The 22446-nt window shown below is 35.9% G+C and overlaps 1 protein-coding gene across 1 annotated transcript in view; it reads left to right on the plus strand.

Moving 5' to 3' along the window:
* The window catches only part of EXOC2 (exocyst complex component 2), a 111301-nt gene that overhangs the window by 37534 nt on the left and 51321 nt on the right, over window positions 1-22446 (plus strand). The window contains exons 10-14 of the mRNA XM_041475421.1: window positions 2908-3026; window positions 14660-14785; window positions 15948-16072; window positions 19353-19421; window positions 19700-19857. Coding sequence (XP_041331355.1) covers window positions 2908-3026; window positions 14660-14785; window positions 15948-16072; window positions 19353-19421; window positions 19700-19857 — 597 coding nt within the window. The remainder of the gene's footprint in view (window positions 1-2907; window positions 3027-14659; window positions 14786-15947; window positions 16073-19352; window positions 19422-19699; window positions 19858-22446) is intronic.

Genomic DNA, 22446 nt, shown 5'->3' on the forward strand with positions numbered 1-22446 from the left:
AAATAGGCTAGTGACTAGTTTTACTATGGTTTAAATACTGATTTTAAAGCTGTGAATATTTTGAGACTTCATGGTTATGTAAATAATGGCAATGGAATGGTACCAGATTGTTTATTGAATGACTAAAAAACAGTTCTTGAATGGGAGCAATTTAACACAGCGTAATTGAGATTTGAATTTAACTTTTTGAATCTTTAAGGCATGTTGAGATTTTGTTACATTCTCTAATAAGACATATTGCAAGCTGTGTTTGAAATGACCAGTCCTAGTCTGCATACCTCAAAATAGATTTCTTATTAACTTGTCTTACACTTCAGCTTGACTTGACATTGAAATGGAATTGTCCTGAGCCAGATGACAGGGAGGCTTTGATCCAGACTGTTCTGTTGTTTGAAAGTGATATTAGCTCTTTTACTGCTCAGGCTAAACGATGAAGTTCCTTTGTATTTCATGAACATGAACCAGTTGCCCAGTTTTCATTAACATTTACAGATTATCTGTTTTTCACAAAACTGATGGCTGTTGTAGGACTGCTGAGATGAGCTGATGTAGACTTCAACCTTTCAGTCCTTGGTGCCAAACTTCAGAGTGCTCTGGAACATTTGATGGCTTTATTTAAAAAGCTTTTGAGATTTGGATGCTACCAGGACTGCTAGTATGTCTTGACAATCTCAGTGTTTTTATCAGTTATTGTAAAAGAAGCAGACCAAATGTGCTGTGCAGGAAGCATTTGTAAAATTCAGGCACCTGCACAAGGTCTTGAGTGTTTTGTGTGTGCACCAGGCCCAAGTGTGGTGTTGGTGTCTCGGGTCCCTTTGCATCGTGTGAATTTGACTACAGTGACCTGTGTGCATTTATGTAGAGTGCTTCTCATTCTTCTGGATGCTCCATAAATATTGCCTATTCATTGGAATTGCTTTTTAAGATGAATAGTTCAGTGTTTTATGTCTGTGAAGGTGGCACTGGCTATTCGTTTTCTCTGTGACACTTGAAAACTTTAAAGAGCAGCTGCTTAACCTAAGCCAGGTCTTAGGACCTTTTCTAATGGTTCTTTGAAAGACTTAGAGTTGTACATGTGCTTGATTCTGGTTTTTCGTTTGGGGTTTCTTGTGGGGTTTTTTTTGGTTGGTTCTGTTTTATTGATTCTTGCTTGAGTTTTTGGGGTTGATTGTTTTAATTGATTGTTTTTAAGGTGTTTTGTTTTCTAACCACTTGCCTTGAACTATTGAATCTTTAAAAATACCCTAGACTATGTTAAAGCAGACTCTGTTAATGTAACCAAATGTATTCCATATGTAGAAGTATATAATAAAGAAGAGCAGGGAGTGGATGAATGTGAAATAATTTAGTTCTAATGAATTCAACAGAATCCCAGCCTACAAAACTGTTAAATTAGTTTCACTACTCTAAATATATTTGGGTATATTAGTGTAAATTTTCTGAAGGCAAGGTATGAAGTAAATTTTTTTCAGGGGACTTCAGCAAAAATGAGACTAACAAAATCCAAATTGTAAAATAGTTTGCATAAATCGTACTGTTTTTATGAGGGTTTTTTCTTCCTTGATACACTTGTTTTGTATGTCTCTGAAGTTGAAGGCTGACCAAGACCTAAAATACTTCATTTTCTCCTTTAATGTTTATAATTATGCTTCAATTCATATTTTCCTCTCATTGTATTAGGGTATTCACACTGTTAATTATTTTATACTGTTCAGAAATAGTTTACCATAGCACTTAGCATCCGAGTAGATGTGTTTATTTCAAGACCAGTGGTAATTCTTTTTTTTAGTTTTGTGCCTAAGAAAAGACTAAAGTCCTCCATTGAAAAGGACTTGAGCTCATAATTTATAAATGTCACCCTGTCAAAATGGTTAGTTGTATAATTTTCTCATCCATCCAACCAGTCCTACTTTGACAGTTTATTTTTTCTTCAAGTGCTGCAGACGTTTGTCAAAGAAGACAGAATTCAACACAATCCTAATTAACATTAGGTATTATAGTAGTAAAACAGCTTTTGTGAGGAAGTAAACATTCCCTGCGCTGCTTAAGATAATTTATCAGTATAGTTCACCTTAAGCAACTTGACTTCTTTTAATCTGTCCCGAGTCTCATTAATGCAAAATATAACAGAGTGCCTCAAACAGTAGAGCAGCTACCACTTTTTGAAAATACTCTTTTGGAAGTCCTGTTGTCAGATAGTCTTGAATGCCGTACGTGAGACTACATTCCTTTTGTGTTCTCTTTGAAATTACAATAGCTGGCTTCTAATACTCCTTTCTCCCTAAAGACAGACCGTATCTTGCTTCTGCAATTTAGAAGCCATAATCCTTTTTGTTATCTTTCCCCCTTCTTTTTTTTTCAGACTCTGCGTGGACAAAAAACCACCAGACCAAAATAAACAGAGAGGCAATGCAGGACCTTGATTTACATATGTTTGTGCATGCGTGTGCTAAAATTAATGAGCTGCCAGAAATTAATTCCTTTTCTAATTACTTGTTAAGATTACATACATATAGTATCAGTAGGAAGAAAAATACTATATTTTATGTGCTTGAGATGCCATCACTGGTTTCCCTCAAATCTGAAGCACTAAACTGCAACCTTGCAGATAAAGAGTTTGGTTTCCTGCATACTTTACTAGAGGCACAACTGAAAATACATATTAATATGATCTTAAAGGGTTTTTTATATATAAAATTTCTTGGTGGAATTTTGCCTCACTAATTGAAGAAGGGAAAATGCAAACCTTCTGTTTGCAGTGAATGTGAGTGTATCTTAATACTATTCTTGAATATTTAAAATTATGTAAAGAAAAGCAAAAGTATTTCTTAGTACATGTTTGGTCTGTTTTAATGAGGCCTTCAGTGTGTCAAGTCAGAACTGTGATTTTTGGATTGGATTTTACAGATATCTTTCTGATCTTCATGCGCCTGGGGACCCAGCTTGGCAGTGCATTGGTGCTCAGCATCAGTGGATTCTGCAGCTCATGCACAACTGCAAGGAGAGCTATGTTAAAGAACAGAAAGGCAAGGATACATTTTTATTTTACCTTTATATTTATATATATGTGTGTATATATATACCCATTGACATTTAGGAATTTGTCATTTACTTTTATTTGATTCTAGTGTACAGAGGGTATTTTAGGATTTCCCCATCAATTTAGATAGCCTTTTACAAAGCTGAATACTGACTTAATTTTTTTCTTTATTCTGTTAAACACAAAACAGCAGTTGAAGTTTTCTTTTTGCTTAATTTATAACTTTTAAGCTCTTTACATGGGAAAAGCATTAAATTTCAATCATTTATCTATGGTTTACTGTTCTCTTGAAACATTTCTTTCAGGTCATATCAAGTTGGATTGTTCTGTGAATCTGCTGGTTAGATTACTTTGTCACAAGATATTCTGTTAGTATATGGATACCCAGGACATTGGGGCACAGTGGAATAACGCTTAATTCCTTGCCATGTAGTGAATGATATTATGGAGTCCTCTTCTTCTTTGTTTGTGTGCAGTTTCAAAATTCAGATTGTGCTGAATATGCACAGATCTGTGAGCTGGACAAAGGGAATATTTAGGCAAAGTTATTATTAAGACCAATATGAATACATAGTTATATTCTGTCTTTGACAACATTATTCCTTAAAGAAAAGTGTAGGTATGGCTTGCTGCTGTGGCTGCAATTTAGCTACAAATTAACATGATCACATTAGCCTACATATAAAAAGCCTTCCAGGAGGTGGAAGGTTGCTGGCCTGACATTTCTAGTAGTAAAATCTGAAAACTGGATTTTCAAATTAGGAAATAGAAGCATTGCCTTGTTTCTTAAGAAGTCTTACAGAGTTTGCTGCCAGTTCTGAAATGAATAGGCATATTGGAATCTGGCATCCCTTGACTTATAGGTAACTCCCATGTTTAGTTTTAGTGCATGCATATCCCAAGCCAAATAAGGATTTTTTTCTGAGAAATCACAACAGTTTTACTGAGTTGGAGCTGCTGTAGAAATGTGCTGTAAATTTTCTGCAGAGGCTTGAACTCTCTGTTGCACAGGTTGTGACATGGGGTGTGGAGTTCACGGGGTGCATCACTTGTGACAGCAGTGTCAGTAAGTTTTAGCTTAAAAGTGTGCACAGACCATCGTTGTTCCACTAACAGGGTGTGAAGTGCTGTGGAACCAGCTGGAATGCCACACTGTTTTTCCTGGTGTCTTGGTCAAAATTCAGAATGTTTCCAAACCCCCCCGATCTTCTTTCCTTGTCAAAAGCCCTCATGAGGCACTGCCATCAGCCTCACAGCATTAAGTTATCAGGAGCAAAACTCACTTGTGAAAAAACAGCCATGGTTAATAATTCTATGCTTGCTTCTTCTCTCACTTAAAAAATTTTGTATGGCCATTTTCCAGCTTTTTAGCGAGACAAATAGAGACATGATGATACTTAGTGCTTGATACTTTTTGTTTTAGTAGTCTATGTAATTTTTATATGGAGGCTCCAATGAATGAGTGGAAAAAGTGTCTTAATTCCTATATTTGTTTTGAAAAATCTCAACGTTTGGTATTTTTCTTGCAACAAAACTGCTTACCTCAGCCATAATGTCAGAGGAGCCATTATGATACAGCTTTGTTTGACTCACAGAAGAGGGAAGTTAAATAACTTGAATGCCCAGTGAATAAAAATATCAATAGTTAATATTTTGTGCATGTATGAAAGAAATGCTAACAACTCATCAAATTCCAGACATTTTCTTCCAGCCTTCTGTGTGGTGTTCCACTGATTATAGCTTTTTGTACAGTTTTAAAATACTCAAGAATCAATCCTGGCTGATTGAATTTCTTGCTTAGTATCTAGTAGGACAAAGGAAAGTTGCTGAACATGATTTTTACTTTCCACAGATGTTTAATTTTGGCATACTCCAGGTAGGAGACGGAAAAAAGAGAATTCAGAAGGATTGGTTTGAACTGCCAAGTAGAAAACTGCTGGTTGTGATCAGAGGCATGGCATGCATTTTAATCTACTTTAATAGGTGTATGCTTTTCAAACAGGAAAGGTTTGGAGATTTGCTCAGTTTGGTTATGCAAGACTGTGGGATCTAATCAACTCAAACAAGTTAGAAATGTTATTTATATGTTCATAAATTCATAACCCATTTTAAGATAAAATGTTAATAAGTTTTCAAACATGTAAGTCGTCAATCTAATACATGCTTCAAAAAAAGATTTACTTTTTTGTTTATCGAGCATTTGGAGGATGAGATGGGTCATAAGACTGGTATTCTAATGAAAATAATAGGTTTCCATTGTTTCTAGCAGATGGCAGTTTTCATATTATGAATGCTGAAACAAGCAGACAGCAATTGTAGTTCCACCTTGGGCATACCAGCTATTTCTGGCTATTCTCGCCTTCGTTCTTTTGCCAACTGAATCTGTGGGTTCAAACTGATTGAGTCAAAACTTTTCAGCATAGTAAACTTAAACCTCAGTAGCAGATTGTATCTGTTTTTACATTTCTGCAAAATTTTTCACCTTTCAGCTGAGCTTTTGCCAAAGTATTTTGCTACTATTTTATTAGTTTTGAAAATAGAACTCTGCTCTGAGTCATTACACATGACTTTTACTACTTTAAATAGGTTTGGAATTAGACAAAGTCTCTGCTTTTCTTACCTGGATATGGGTGGGGTTTTTTAAACCATTAGACATTCTGGACAGGATTTTTGCAGATGATTGTCAAACTGCAAATATTCTCAAAAAATTTATTTGCTGGCCATGATGTATTCAGGAAGGGAAGGCTTACACTGCAATTATTTGTTACACAAGCTAAAACACAATTCTAAGTAAATTCAAGAACTTACTCTAAATTTAGTCACTACTATAAGTCAACATTGTATTATATGGGACAAAATTGTTTCAGTTGTCTCCACATAACAAGAAGGCGGACCCATTAGTCACTACAACTGAAATGATGTCCTTTTCTTATATAGAAATAGCATCTTCTCCTGTTGTCTGTGAGAGGTTTTGACTTATCCAGGCCAATAGTAATGGCAGTCAGAAAAAAGCCCCAGTACTGACAAGAATTAAGTCTGGTTTTCTACATCCTCTCTGTGGTCCTCACCTGATGATTGACCTCTTGTTAATAAATTCCAAAGGTCTCCAAATTGAAGGATAAGTGTGAGCTAATTTAGATGCCAAGGTATTGGAGTGTGCTATCAGAACTTTGTGTATTAAAGATATATTTAAATACATGTTTGTTTTAGGTTGTTAACAAAATACGTATTTTTGATCTAAGTATGAATCCCTCACTATATCACAGTAATTTTTTTTAAAAAACCTCTGGGCTTGTACATTACCAGAGATGAACTTCATTTTGTAAAAAATACTCAGTGATTGCGATTATCTCCTAGATGTGCAAAGTATCATTTAATATCATATCATATATGGGTGCACTCTCTGATGAAACCTGAAAGAAGAAACTGTGGCAAGTTTACATGACCGTAATGATCTTGGAGTTCTTTCTCATATTTTATTTCAGGGATCAGCAGAAATCCTGTGTGTTTCCAATACTGTCTGTTTCCAGTTAATCCAACTTGTGTTAATATTATTTCCAAAAACTGAAAGAGCATATCCAGCTGTGCTACGCTTTGTCAAATGATTTGGCATTGTGACTTAAGAAGCTGACAACTGCCAGCAGCAAATTGTTTAATTGAATCTTTCCTTTGATTTTAATAGACATTGATCATCTATTAGGTGATTATCTATCATTGATTATCTATCATCATCTGATCAATAGTTAATTGGTTGCATTTATTTCAATGGGTACAAGTAGGACAGGGAATTCTCTCAAGTCCTGTGTATGAAGTACTTCACAGCAGCATTTTGGAGTGTATTATTTCGCTTGAGGAGTAACTCTGTATGTGTATGGTTGTAATGTTTCCCCTCAGTCTAAACAACCCTGTTGGTTTGCTGATTAATCTTGCATTGTGTAGATTAATGTTTCATTATGTGCTAAGATATGGCTGTTGTTACTCACCCATCATTGCCTTTAGCCTGTCTGTTTCTTGCTATTGCAGACCTTCCTCATTTATGAGGCAAAAAAAAAAAAAAATGCAGGCATGGGGTATTCCTATATGTAAGAAACTGCTTGACTCCAAGCCCACATGTTTTAAGGAGTGAGTGAAAGTGCAGACAAGACAGCAGATCACAATTCCTCCTGTGCTGAAGTATAAGTAGCCAGGACAAAGAGACCAAATAGCATTGCCTAAGGCATAGTGAGGCAGTACAGGGAATGCCGGAATCATTAAGCTCCCTTGCTCCTGTCCTTGTGTTAAGGCATTGTCCTGCTTCTCTGATGGTCAGATTCTTTCCTTAAAGGTGCAGCTGTGGGGCCCATGTGCAATTGGCTAGAGCTCTAGCTCTGCGTATGTAGTAGTGCTTGTAAATATATGGATTTATTGCATTAAACAGAAAACTTAAAATGCTATCTGCCTTACTCGTGGAATAGGCAGTTGTGCTCCTTTGTTGTTTTTGAAACTTTTTTATGGTTTTGAAGTTTTCCTGAAGCATAGATGAATTAGTGTTATCTATATAGTCGTATCCCATTGTTCTGTCCACTGGGAGGACTTCAAGTAGGTAAAGCCAGTTTGCTGCTGTTACTTAGTATGTAGATATGTTAAGGAGATGCATGAGACAGAAAAAAATGGAAAAAGAGTGTTTTTTCAAGCCATGAATATAAAGGTTACCATGGAAGAACATATACTCACCCAAAGGAGTATTTATTAGATCTCTAGGAAGAAATATTTGAATGGTAGTCTGAATTGTGCTGGTGTTTGATGCCTTGTATTGGCTAAAGCCCAAATTGCTGCTTTTGATCTATGATCTTATGATTTGTAGACATCTAGGGACTTTCAGATCTGGTACCTGGATGCTAAATGGTTTCCTTCAGTTAAGATTTTACATATTTTTAAATTGCAACTATACTTGGCAATTTATTATTAAATCATAATTGTAGTTTTTTACTGTGGTTTATGCTTCCCAGATTTGTTGGAGTGCAGGAAACATGAAGAACATAATGACATAAAATGACATGAAAATAAATGTAAATAAATGAGGTTTAGTTTAAAATTTTCCTGAGGCACTGGGCAGATAGCCAAAAGGAGTTAAGCAATGGGATTCTTAATGCAAGTATAAGGGATAGAAGCTGTGGAGCTTAAGACTATTTTCTGTGTGGCCAGTGGTTATTTGCTTAGACTTTAATAGTGGCTTAGTAGGTTTCATGATCCTTTCAACTAAAATAGGTATGGACTACCATCCAGTTATCATTAAACTGGCTGAGAAATCTTTTATTTCTTAACAGGTTGTTGCAAACTTTGTCAAGTCTCACTCCTACAAATTCTTATTAAAACCACTTTTGCCAGTACCTTTGATGGTGATTCTTTGAGTGACCTAAATCACTCATCTGTAATGCAAATCTTTGAGATTTCATGCAATATTATTGAAAAAAGCTACCTGTTAGTGGCTAACCTGATTAGAAACTAAAGCTTAAATGGAAACACTGACATGATTGTAGTGTGATCTTTCTGCTGCCCTTTGGTTTGCAAAATATATAATACACAACCTATTAACGTTTCCAATGTGGAGCCAGCTCTCCAAACAGGAGTATGATAGTACAGTCACTGTGATTTTTTTATTATTATTATAATTTTTTTGGTTCATATTGTGAGAAAAATATATTTTTTTGCAGCACTGAGTATGATGCTCAGCTCTCCACATATTATAAAAAATTCTGCAGGGTTTTTCTGTGCCAGAGTAGCAGCAGCTGTACTTGGTGTGAAAGAGAGAAATGGATGGTTAGACCATGTTGCTCTTTTTTTCTGTGCCACACTGAGATTCTATTCACCTTGCAATGAATGATCCATCTTTGTTAGATCAGACAGGCCAGCAAGGCTTGTGTCAAAAGGGCCTTTTCAATTTGTTATCCTAGCAGCTGGTTCTCTTCCATTGCCTTTGCTTACTGTACATCTGGAAGAAGAATTCTTGCAGCTGGGAGCCATTTCATGTCTAAACCACATCCCCTGTCCATAGCAGAAATACCCTTTTGACAGCAGATGTCAAGCAAACCCTTAATGGGTTATTAATTAAAAAAAAAAAAAAAAAAGTGAGAGAGAATAAAAATTGATCAGTACAAAAATGGATAGCCAGATTTATTTTCCTCCTTTACTACTTGTATTTGTAAGTTTGCTGTAATTTAGAAATTTTAGTAGAATCCAGCATGTTCAGAAGTTCAGTGGGCACTCTTATTTTATGTAATATTTAAATAATATTAAAGTACTATAAAGAGAGTAACTGTTGGGATTAAGAAGCAACACAGGTAGCTTAAAACCAAAATTTTAAAGATTGTTATGAATGAAGATAGATTAAAACTCTTCAGTGGCCCAAATTTTACCTTTCTGTCTGCTCCATTCTTCAGTATTTTTTCAGGAGTAAAAGTGAGTTTTTCCAAAAGTGCTGATGATCTTAATGTCTGTTGGAGCTTGTAAAATGAAGTAATTTTTATTTATCTGCTGAACTTTAATGCTTGGCTCTTGTTTCAGAACTTTTTGGTCTGAAGGGCTGACAATAAGGCATATCCTTAGGCTGTGAAATACTTAGAACACCACTAGAATAGGCCCAGTTACCCTTTTTGTAGTAAACTAAAAAACAGTTTCATTATAAACACACTTACAGTAATGAAGACTAGACTTAAGATTTAAAAAAGCATTCCTTTTTAAATATCTCCCAAAACCATTTTTTCTATAAATTTTAATCTTCCATGCTCATCTCCTTTATAGAAAAACAATCTGTTTTCTTCTTGATCAATATGAAATGTACAGTGAGAAAGAAAAAGTACTTAAGAAAAAGACTAAAATGCTAATCACCTGCTGAATAAGAATAATATAAGAATAAATGTTATTCATCTGCTGAGCAGGTTAACTTTTTAGTAATTTTTCCTTGCCTAATTTCTTGCCTAGACAAATGGAAATTCTCACCGCGGCGTCCTTGAAAGGAATCTTATCCTGGTTGTGTCAGTGCGGGCTCCAGGCACTGTGTGTTTGGTCAACAAGCAACAGTGGGTGGTCAGGCTGTAGCACAGGACAAGGGCCCGCTGTGCACAGGAAAAAGTGTTCAAAGGTGTTTGAGGCTGGTGAGGAAGTCTGCCGCCCTTCAGAGAGTCATGAGGCTGTAGATCAGCCTTCCCTCGCTATTGTAGTCTGTGAGAAAATTCACTGTGAGATACATAATGGGTGAGAAAACACAGTAGCTGTATTCACCTGGTTGCACATCTTGTAGGGTCTTTTTTTTTTTTTAATTAATCTTGCTCATATACGTCATGTATGTGTTGTATGTACATGTAGGTGTTGAATATGAGCAAGCCTGTGTAATGACTGACATTTGACTTAATGTGGAAAATCTCACTGAAAAATTACTTAACCTAAGGTTGGTCACTTGTTAACAATTTTATTTGTCACTGAAGGAATTACTGGCACAATATTAATCCCCTGATCACCAGTAGCTTTTGTTAAAATCTTTACCGGAAGTCATGTAATTGATGCACTGGGCTGGCAGAATTGCAGAGTAGCTGAGGCTGGATTATTGAGGGAGGCGAAAGATGTGTGACTCCTTCAAGAAACCTCTGCCTGCCAGACCTCAGAGGGGGGAAAAACCCAGGCAGTTGTGGAGCAGTGGATATTGCAGAACAATTTTTACACTCCGTTTGGTAATAATTTAGGAATATGAAGGTAAAACAGCTTTTAAAATTTTAAATCATTGACTGGTTTGCGTATCATGGAAATATTTATTTTAGGCAAATTTAATGTCAGTTGTCTTTTTAATGGAGGTTGTAATGCACTGCATGCCAAGAGATTGCAGGTAACAATCCAAAAAATGGGTTTTTTTGGACACACTGTACTGTTTGTTTGGTACTGTAGGAACCTATAGTATGATAAACCTGCAGTTAGGGGTCAGCGCAGGTGGCTTTTGATTTACAGAAAGTTAGAGAAATAATATCAAAAAGAATTGTACTTTTACTGTGTTCTTTAGATTCTTATTTTGGTAAGACCTTACTGCACTAGAACAGAAGAGGAGTGAACAAAACCACTGAAATATTTTTATTTCACGTAGCCTCTGAATGCACACCTTCAAAATATCTGTGTGCAAATAGTTGAATCTTACTAAAATCCTTTAAAAAATAAAATTAAAGCAGTACTGAGAGCCTTAAAACTTCATATTTGATCCTCTCGTGATTATATAGTTGTAAATGTAATAAGCCGTTAATTATACTTCTGTTTTGTCTTTACTGCTGGGTAGAAGAAGAGAATGTAGTACTTTTTTTTTTCCTGTGTTTCCTTGGTTAAATATACGCCTGGCACTGGAGTCACTCACAGATAATGCTCCATGTAGATGCTGTATTTTGGAAAAAAAGTACTTTTGTACCTTCAAAGATGCAGTGTATTTTTTAAAAGTAAAGATCCAGTGGGAATATTTTTTTCATGTTGTTTATACTTCTTGAAACCTGTTAGCACAGTAAAAAGTTAATTTCTCAAAACTTTGAATTGTTGCTGTCCTACATTCAGGATCTAGGAATGTAAAAATAGTACACAAATCAAATGCTGAGTGGGCAGTAAATTAGTATTTGGTTAGTTTATTTAGGTTTATAAATATTATTGTCTGCAGTCCATACTACTATTAATTCATTGTATTGCATTACGCTGCTAAATTTAAGCTGCTGGCTCCAGAGAGGGAACGAGTTGGGATGGAAGAAAAATTGTTTGTAAGTTAGCTCTCAGTGTTTTGTACAAGATTTATGTGTTAGTGTGCAGTCTTCAAGCGCTATCTTCTGGTAGGGTGAGAGCAAGATCAGCTTTGCTAATGTAGTCCAGATGTTTATTAGTCCTGAGGGTATATGTGCTGTTGTAGTTCCCTGCTGCTGTGTTATACTTGCTTGTAATGCTAGACAACCAATTAAGAAATTAGTTCATGTTAAACTTTCTTTTCCTGGTACGCGAGCAAACTGATGATGTGGTTTTTTCTGGTGGAACAAGAGAGTATTCTTTACATGTTTTCTGTTACATGGTGAATATGTAAACCATTTGGGCTGCATGGGCATAGTGCAACAGCAGCAATACAGTTACCTCGAGCAAGTGGTTTTAATTGAGCTAATTCACATTAAGGTGTTTTGGTAAGTGTCTGTTTTTCTTAATTCTGAGGCTTAATTGGCACTGTCATATTTAGACACCATCTGTTTACAAGACGTTCCTTATATTAACACTCTGTCTGAAATCTGAGAACTTAAATTCTATGCAGAGAGATCAGAGGAATTTTTTTGCTGTAGTTTTTGTGAAAATAATGCTGCTACACTCTTGCCGGTGTTTTTTTTTTTATTATTTTTTAGTAAAATATGTTTTAAATAGCAATGCCTGTGACAATTTTGACTTAGCCTTCTTGACGTACTTTCTTTTTTTTTTCCAAATAAAGTGCAAATATGTTCAATCTCACTCAAATGTTCCTGAAGTCCCAGGAATTATGTGGGACACTTACATTTTCTCAGGGTCTTCTACAATTTTCTTTTTATTCAGTGTAGAATTTCTGTAAGATAATGATTTTTTTATTTGTTTTTTATCTGAGGAGGAATTAATTGGTTTTGGTTTTACTTAATTCTGTAAGATGGCTGGGTTGTTTTACTGGATGCTGATTACTGCAGAGCTTTGGTTTTTTGTTTCTCATTATTGTGCATTTTTAGTTCTTTCAAAAGGAAAAAATCTTTCCACAAACTCTGTTCAAACTCTTGAACAAGATCTACAGACTGTAGATCTTGTCTGTGGTGACGGAGGCTAATACACTTAAATTACTGCAGCAGATTCTGTGTTGCTGAAAACTCATCAGTTTTAAAGCTGTCATAAAGACAAGTTGTTTTTAATAAGTGGTGTAGGAGTTATACGGTGAACAGAATCATGGCACAGCCTAAAGACAGGAAGGCTGAGTTCACCGAGTCAGTTAATACGGTGTATCAATCACAATTGTGAATGATGTAGCAAATTGGATCTATTTACTTATGTGTCTTATACTGTGAACAGTAAGATGATGAGTGGAAGAACTGACAGTTATTTTGGTGAAGATAATGCTGCCGTGAAAGACCATAGGAAATTTCTTTAAAACCCTTTAAGGGATTATAAAAGAACTTTCAAAATGAAAACCCAATACTGTCACCTATTGGAAGTTTGTGATAAGTTTCACAATACTTTATATTGCTCTTTAAACCGCAGCTGTTGAAGTAAAAGGATTAGGTGTATCTTTTCTGCCATGCTGCTCTGACACTCGAATAATGTGCTTTGAATAGTTTTTGCTTTGTTACTCCTGAATGTGAGTATTTCAGTGTTACAGCCGGTGGTCATGCTCTGTGACCTTCCTGTTATTTTAAGTGAATGTGGGTATCAATGGAAAAGAGCAACAGTATAAACTCAAATGCTGGGGTTCTCACTACAAAATTCAGGATTAATTACCAGGGGCGGTTTCGTCTCAGTATAAGAAAATATTTTTTTGCATTGAGAACAATCAATCACTGAAGTAAGCTCCCCAGTGACATTGTAAAGCTGCCATCACTGGAGGTTTTCAACATTGAACTGGACACAGTGCTAGATAATCTCACCCTGGCTCCCTTTCCCATGAAAGATTGCACTAAATGGTCTTCTGAGATCCTTTCCAACCTGGGATGTTCTATAATTCTGGGAATTTTGATTGATTTAAGTTTACTTGTTACAGCTCAGTTGAGCAATGCTGAAGTAGTTTTTGATGACTGCTTTCAGAAATGTCTCTATAAGGTGAAATGCATAAAGCAGCAATTTAGACTTTTAAAAAGTTATTGGCAGTGTCACAGTACGTTAAAAAATTATCATAATCCTCTTATTCTCCTTATATGTTTGTTTTTCAAAATGCATGTTAGACTCTTAAATATCTACCTCCATCAGATTAGATCCTCACTTAGACTTGTGAATAGTGACCTACATGTGGACAGGCACCCAAAATAAAAAATAATTGTTTGATAATGGAAAATATTTTGTGGGTTTGTAGTTATGTATAAATAAGGACATTTACAAAGGAAATGTGCCATTAGTTCATCTGCTTCCTGATGAATGGATTCTCTCTACCTGAACTTCGTAGAGGCAAAACAGCTAATAGTTGAACACTCTGCCTTTAACTGCTTCAGCTAGACACAAAAGAAACTTTTGCTGTTGAAAAGTATATTTAGGACATACATCAGGGAAAAAAAAACATGGGCAATGTCACTAATGGCATAAATACATTTTTATCCATGGCTTTCAAGGAACTTGTTAATTTACTGTTAATTGTAGGGCATTAATTATAAACAGAGAAAGATACAGTCCAAAGAATGGCGTTTTCCCCATGGTACTTGTGGGGAAACTTGTGGGCTTTGCTACAGAGTCAGTAGTGGTGGTATTGAATAGCATTGATACAGATGAACAATGAGTCTAAATAAAGCAAGATTAAGAATGTTTTTGTAAGATAACATTTGTATCACTGAATTAAATTAGAATTCCACATGCAGCATGCACTTTCATGTCAACCGATGTGCAAAATTGTTCTAACTTTTGGGTTTTTTCCCCTTTGCCCAGGCAATGCATTGCTCCACAGCCCCATGCTGGACCTGGACAGTGATGTGCGTCCATCGCCGATCGGCCATCTCAGTCAAACTGCTTCACTGAAACGGGGCAGCAGCTTTCAGTCTGGCCGTGATGATGGTAGGCATCTGTTCTATTTTAAATAAAAAAAGCTGCAGGCCCCACTGTCTACTGTGTGGTGTAGTCAAGAAGCCCAAACAAAAACCCACATACTGTGTGTTTGGTTTTGATCGCTACGAAATACAATTCTTTATTCTTATACACCATTGTTGCTTACTGAAGAAGTCCTCCATGTTTTCTGCAAGCAAAGAGCTGTTCATAAAATTCAAATTCAAGTTCAAAGTTTGCTTCTTAGAATGTAGTTAAAGTAGTAAAAGTATTTTTTTCTACAAGACCAGATATTTTCTCTTGCATGCATGGCCACCTACTGCCTACTACATTTTGCTTGTTATACCTTTTGTGTGTGTTTGCTAAGATGGTTCACCTTGCAATTGCACCTTCTATGACTTCACATATCTGGCTCTCTGATTCTTTAAACCCAAAAAGGGAAACAAAATGTTAGTCTAAGCTCAAGCAGTCTGACTATCCGCAATCAGCTGAGGCCTTCTGTGTGTCATCAATACCCTTGTCCAAACAACTTCTTCTCAGGATTCTTTCAGTGGTGACATCACAGGAGACAGAAACCATGCTTTTCACAGAAAAGATCATTCCTTACTGAAATAGCTGTCTTACTGTTAGCCTTGTCATTTCTCAGCCTAAAGCCTTGCATGGAGGTGATTAACAAGTGTTACAAAGCAAAACACTAAATTGCTGTTTCTTTTTGAATGCCATCCACTAACAATATGAATACTGCACTTAATGTAGCAAGCAACACCCAAAATCCAGTTTATTTTTAAGTTGTTTGAATTCTTTTGCATGAGCAGGGGCTTAATTGCATATATGGCTGACAATTCCACTTCAGTTATTTTGTTTTTAAAGTCTTAGTTACAGATCTATTACCTTTTACAAACTGAAAAAGGTTAAATTTCAGCAAGTTTTGCATATTCTGTAGACACCAATTTATACCAAGATTCAAAGGAAAACTGGAGAATTGGAGTGCTTTAATAATCCATCCCAATATGTTATTTGCACTAGGCTTTAAATTTTTCTATTTTTACTCAAAAGGTTTTATATATACTGTATAGTCACTTGTGTAATACAGTGCAGCAGCAAGCTATTAGTACATTCTTGTTATTTTTAAAATTGTTAATGTTGCTTTTTCCATCCCCTCTCCCCCTTTTAGCTTGGCGATACAAAGCTCCTCAGCAAGTTGTATTTGTTGAAAAGTTGACAAAACTTGTTGTGAGTCAGCTGCCCAACTTCTGGAAGCTCTGGGTTTCCTATGTGAATGGAAGTTTATTCAGTGAGGTATGGATCCTTTTATATAAAGGACTTATAAGTAATAAAGGTCTGTAATAATTATATTTTGAGTATTATATTTCACTGGTAGAAGTAACTACTTACTTTAGTAAGAGATTTTTCTTTTTAAAAGAACGTAAGCATACAGTGGAATTACCTTAAATTCTGACACTGGGGATGGTGTGTGTGGCTGTGGCTGTGTTCCTGTTGCTGGACTCAATAATATCTGAGTACTTTCACCTCTTACTCATAGCTGGCCCTTCACTGGTGATCTGAAGAAATAACACATTGCATGAAGGGCAGAGATATGTAAAAGGCAGAGTCATACAGAAAAAATATTGCTTCCTTTCATTGGAAAAGGAGTACTCATTTCTTGAATTTTAAGTATTTGGAAGTGAGGTTAGGTTCAAGAGCAGAGTTGCAAAATAACCAAGGCGCTGAGCAGAATTCACAGACACATTATAGGGAGTCTAGTCTGGAAGGTTAGTCAGCTGCAACTACCTGTGTACCTACTCCTTCTTGCTCAGATGACCTGATTTTTCCAAATCATCCTGATAATGCAAGAAGAAGGAGAAAAGCAAAAGTAATGATTTATGATACATACTGGTTTTATATGCACAATCTTAACAGATTTTGAAAGGATACCTCTCAAAATTAATTTTTGATAAATTAATTTGTGGTATACTCTCTTCTGGTGTGTTTAAATTCTGAAGTCATCATGTCTATCTACTATTCTTTGCAGCTTTAGTAGGAAAAACAAAAGCCTTTGAAAAAGAACGTTTGGAAGCCTATATTCTTATTTTCCAAAGAATTAATTTATCTACTGCTACTGCTTTTATGATGATACTAATAGATACTGTAGCCCTTTACATGTTGAACACAATATACGGAGCATTATAGCTTCAGTGAAATAGATGCTATGTGTGATCCTCATTTTACATGATAAAAATCAAAAGAAAGATATGACATTTACACCTAATGTTCAGTGTAGGAAATAAAATCAAGAATAAGCCTTAGTACTGTTGACTTCACAAAAATAATTTATTTCATAAGGGAAATGACAACCTTTCTTTTTGACACCAGTACTGTTGAAAATTATACTTTACAAATTCACCTCTTAGGTTTACTGTGACTTTTTTTCTGTGTGCAATGAAGTAGAAAGCAGTTTCTAGAGAAACAAAGACTTGAACTGTAAACAAGATTAAGCAATCTTGCTCACAAAAATGACTGCAAGTGGAAACTGTAGTGATCTTCTGTCTTGCCTGAACAAAACTCTGTATCAATGCATTAAAAAAAACAAAAGAGGTGGTTTTGTTGCTAGTCTGTAAGGTACATATGCTTTTCTATCTTTGGGCCTAATTCTGAACTTCTGAGAAATTAATCCCCACACATTTGATTTCTTCCACTCCTTTGGTTCCTACAGAAGCCCCAGAAGTTCTTGGGGAGATAGGAAGGAATCCATTCCTCCTGTGTGCTCTGCATGCCACAGTCAGTTGAGGATGGGTGAGAGGAGGGGGTGGCATAAGCTGGAAGACTTCTAGAGCACCTAAGAATATCTGTCATCACAATGCATTCAAGACTGAAAGTTTGTGTTTTGCTGTCAGAAACAGTACAAATTTTAATTGTCCACAAAGAAAATTCTTTTACTATGTTGCATGGTATATATCATCATTCAGGAAGCAAGGCAATTGCTACGTTTTTTTTAAGAAGCATCCTATTAAAAATGGTATACAGGGTTATTTTCAGTTAGCTTATTTAAGTCTTGAAGACATTTAAAAATGTAGAAAGAAAATCTCTACATATGTATTTTATGTTGTTCAGTTTGTAGGGTTTTGGCAGGGAGGGGGTTCTTTTTACCTCTGAGAGATTAGCTCTATGCCTTAAAAAATTGTCAGTTAAGATGTGTGTGGTATTTCAACAGTTTGAAAAGTTGAGTTCTTTGAATCACTCTAGGTGAAGTCACAAATGTGAGTAGTAACCGTTGATCTCACCACAAGATAGTTTTGGTCTGTCTGTGCAGGAAAGGTTTAAGATTGGTCTTCAGCAAAACCACTGAAAAAAAAAAAAATTGTATCAAGGATCTATGAATTGCTTTGTTTAATCCAGCTGTAAACCAGTGTGAATTTAAAGTTGCTATCTGAAATTTCAAGGAATACAACTTACTTTCTTTTTAATGCTTTAGAACAGAGAAGTGGGAGTTAAATGCAGCAATAATTTGAAGGTTGTTCTCCTTATCTGAAATGGTATAATTCAGAGCTTTAATGTACAAGAGTTTTATAGCTATGTATTTTCCAAAACTGTTAAGCAGTTTGGTTTTTCTCTAATTTTTGCTCACTTCAAAATATTTCTTTTATCTTAAAAATCTTAAATGCTTTAACTAAAGAAGGATTTTGAAAAACAGAGCATTTCAAATGAATCATTTGAAAGTAAACTGATTGTCTTTGAGGACACACTCCTGTCATGTTATTGCACTTCTTGTCCAGTAGATGTTGCTGTACAAACATAAAATAGCAGATTTTCTAAGTACAAAATTCAACATCTGCACTTCACCTAGGATTTGAAGTAACTTTTTCAGTGTAATTTACTCTACTGAGATCTCAGTACTCTTCACAGAAGGGTAGAACTACAAACAGGAAGACTATTAGTCAAATCATGTTTTTCTTCAACTGTAACTGTCTCATGCAAAGTGTACTCATGTTCCTCTGTTCTCAAAGAAGTGACAATAAAGGTGCTGCTTATTTTGCAGTCTCTTTTACAATTAGTAGAATTATTTAAAGAGCATATGAACAAAATACTGTTCCTAAACCAAAAACCCTGCAACCCTCCCCCTCACATGATGTATTTCCAAATTGCCTTCGTTCTGAAATTCGTCTCCCACTTCACATTGATGTCTTTCTCTGCTCAGCTTCCATGCTAAACAAATACAGTTTCTTCATGTAAATTTGATGCGCAAATGGACTATATATGTTTTAGATCTCACTAACACTGCAGTGAGAAAACTTTAACCTCAGGAAGTTTGTACAGCTTGAGCTACTTTTATGCTTGTCTCTGTCTTAAGCACACATTTTTCCTCGGAGTTAAACATAAGGGTACTTAGCTACAGTAAGTTTAGTTTATTGAGATATATATATATATAGTCTTTGCTTACTGAAATGCCCTGAGTTCATTTTTATAATTACATCATAAACTCATCGGTTTTCACTTCTTCACTTTGAAACCCCCTTTTTCAGAATTGTTTTAACAGTGGTTATAAGATACTTACACTTTTCAATTTTCTCATTTTCACAAGACTGCTGAAAAATCTGGCCAAATGGAGAGATCGAAGAAAAATGCTAGGCAAAGGCAAAATGATTTCAAGGTAAGTAGTTGGGAGAGATGTGGTGGGGAGAGCCCTTATTTCTTTCATTTGTATATGTCTATTTCCTAATAAATAATGTTATAATAAATAATATAAAAATAAAGTCATATTTCCTAAATAATTTGTGTACCCTCATACCTCCTTTTCCTCTCTTCTCTACCATATGGAGCCACCTGTAAATCTAACATTTCTACCTGTTGTATGTAGCAAGTTCATGGCTGCTTAAGCATCTTGGAAGAGATTTTTCCTTGATTTATCTTCCCCTTCTTCTGATGCAGAAAATGATTCAGGAAGTGATGCACTCTCTGGTAAAACTTATACGTGGAGCCTTGCTTCCATTCAGCCTCAGAGAAGGAGAATTAAGACAGTATGGTGGCTGGGAGATGAAATCTGAACTTTCTGGCCAGTGGCTAACACATGTTATCCAGACTGTAAGGTAAATGCATCTCTGGACCCATAAAATCATTCTGTTCATGGAATGTGTGTGCTTTAAGACGAAATGTTTTGTTCATTGTGTTAAATACCCTGAATTTTCAGAATGTTAACATTTTCAAAAATAGGATTGCAAAAAAAAAGTTGTTTATGTCAGATTTAGGATTCTATGTGCAAGTGTAATTATCAATGTCTCATGATATAGTCTTATTACATAATAATATATTCATTTTTTTTCCCATAGCGTCTTATGAAAAAGTTTGAACAAAATATTTGCCTGGCACAGCATAGAGCATAGGCATTCAGTGACTGAAACACAATTTAATTCTTTAGAGTATAAAGCAATTACTTGCCGCATTTGCTACATGTCTTTCTATCTTTGTCAAAATGGGTGAAAATATGTTTTTCACTGTAGTTATTCTTAGATCACAATTTACCATTAGAGTTGTTTAATGGAAGGTGATACTGATGCTTATAATGTCATTCAGCTTATATTTTTTTATGAAATTAATTATGTACATGTTATTAATTGCAAAATGACTCACTAATATACAAAATTTGCTTGCATATGTCTGTGGGGCCTACAAGAATTGTCATTACCTTTTGAAAAGTAACTACTCCTTTTGATTAATACCTGGGTATGATACTGTACTTTTTATCTTGAGTTTTCAAAGCAGGTAACAGGCGAAGCACACATGAAGAAAGGAAAGGGGTATAATCATGTGTAGATATTCTTAGTGTGGATGGGGTGATACACACCTGTTGTCAAGTCTGTTTAACACTTTCTGTCACTCTGTTGTCACTTCAATTATCTGTAACCACATAGAAAAATATTTCCATGTGAAGTTTGTTATTCTGGCTGAGTTTTATGGAATGCTTTCAATTTAAGAAGGAACTGACTTGATGAAGAGATATAAAGGGGCACCCTTTTATGAGATGCAATCCATGAGTTTCACTCAAGTTATAAAATTCTAGACTTTAGCACTTGCACATCTGTAATACTGGCTTGGAAATGTAAGCAATGGTTCTCTAAAGGTTAGTTGTGCTCCTGCCATCTGAGATAAGATCCAGGCTGAGGCTCCAGACAACATGAAGACTCTTTCAGAGAATCTCCTTTTGCTTTCCGGGCACTACCCTTGTAATGAACAACTAAACTGAGAGCTGGGGAAATCCTCTCTCCTTCCTACTCCTTTCCCCACCGTGTTTTCTTAGTGATGGCACTTGAGCAAAGTGGGCTAGACTTTACTGCAAAGTGATCAAAAGTAGAGAATAAAAGGGGCATCTGGAGAAGAGGAATGGAACATGTCCTCATAGAGTACTGATCAGTTATGACCAGGTCAGAAGTCTGTGCAAGTGCTGCAAGTAGGTTAATTTTCAAGTCCCCACACTTTGACAGTCTGACAAAATTCTTGTGACTCACTAATGATGAAGGTGGGCTGTTACCAAGAGGAGTCTACACATTGCCTAAGACCTTTATTTGTTGCAAAGTTATGTAAGAGCTTAAGCCTCATTTTCATAGTTCATAACTAAAAGTCGTTATGAAGCACATGATAGAATTTTACTCTTTTCTCTCATCTCACAAATTATTTACTGTTTTTTGCTTGTATTTAAGAGTGCTAGAGCTCACAGCATTAGACAACAAGGAGCTGTCATTACATCTGTGTGACGTGATCTTAATTTTTCTGCTCCTTTGTATGTCTCACACAGCTGATATCACACATGCATATTTGTGTGTATCACACAGGTGGTGGCACAATTTTTCTCTTGTACCCCATCGTGTCATTGCCCAGTGTGCATAGGTTCCAGAGAATAAGTTAGAACTATGCAATCAAATGAGCCATTGCTGATAAGATTTTTGCCTTACTATAAAGGTATGAAAGGTATGTATTTGTTAGGGTGTATTATGAGAGAAAAAGGATGATCTTAGGGATGTGACAGCTGTGTGCTCAGTGGAATCAACTCTAAAGTACAGGGCTTCTGTTCAGTCTAAAGTAACTTACATTTCTCACAGATGGGTATTTACATTCTGTTTCCTGGCTGGCTGAGATAGTACAGATTTTTCTCATCTACTAATTCAGTAGTTGTGCTGGGTGGAGAGCAGCCTCATTAATGGTGGGAGTTTGGTGGTTTGTGTCCAATACCAGGGGTATGGAACTGGAGCCTACAGGAGGATGATTGGCAATGTTCCACCTGTTTGCTTTGTGCCTTCCTATTCCTCCACCTTGGCACTTCCTATTACTTGTACTTGCCTCAGTACGAGCAGTAGGGCAGATGGCAGTGACTGCCTTTGAATTTTCCTTGCTTACCTATCCAGGAATTGGATAAAAACAGTGAACAACCCTCTGTGCCCCTAAGTCTGAGTGCAGCTGCAGCTTTTTAGTTGAAAGCTGAAATGCTAATTCTTGCAAGTAGCTACTGTATTACTATTTCTAAAGGAAAAAACCAGAAATTGTCTCCATCCTCACCTGTAGTACCAGTGTTTTGTGCTTGGTCAGAGTTGGAAGCAAAAGAGTGAATTAATTTATTCTGCCTGTGGTGCAGTATTTTGGCTCCTTGAATATGTATATTCTTAGCAATCTGATGCACAGCCACA

Source organism: Pyrgilauda ruficollis, unplaced genomic scaffold (assembly GCF_017590135.1).
Source record: "Pyrgilauda ruficollis isolate IOZ18807 unplaced genomic scaffold, ASM1759013v1 scaffold35, whole genome shotgun sequence".
Classification (NCBI taxonomy): Eukaryota; Metazoa; Chordata; class Aves; order Passeriformes; family Passeridae; genus Pyrgilauda; species Pyrgilauda ruficollis.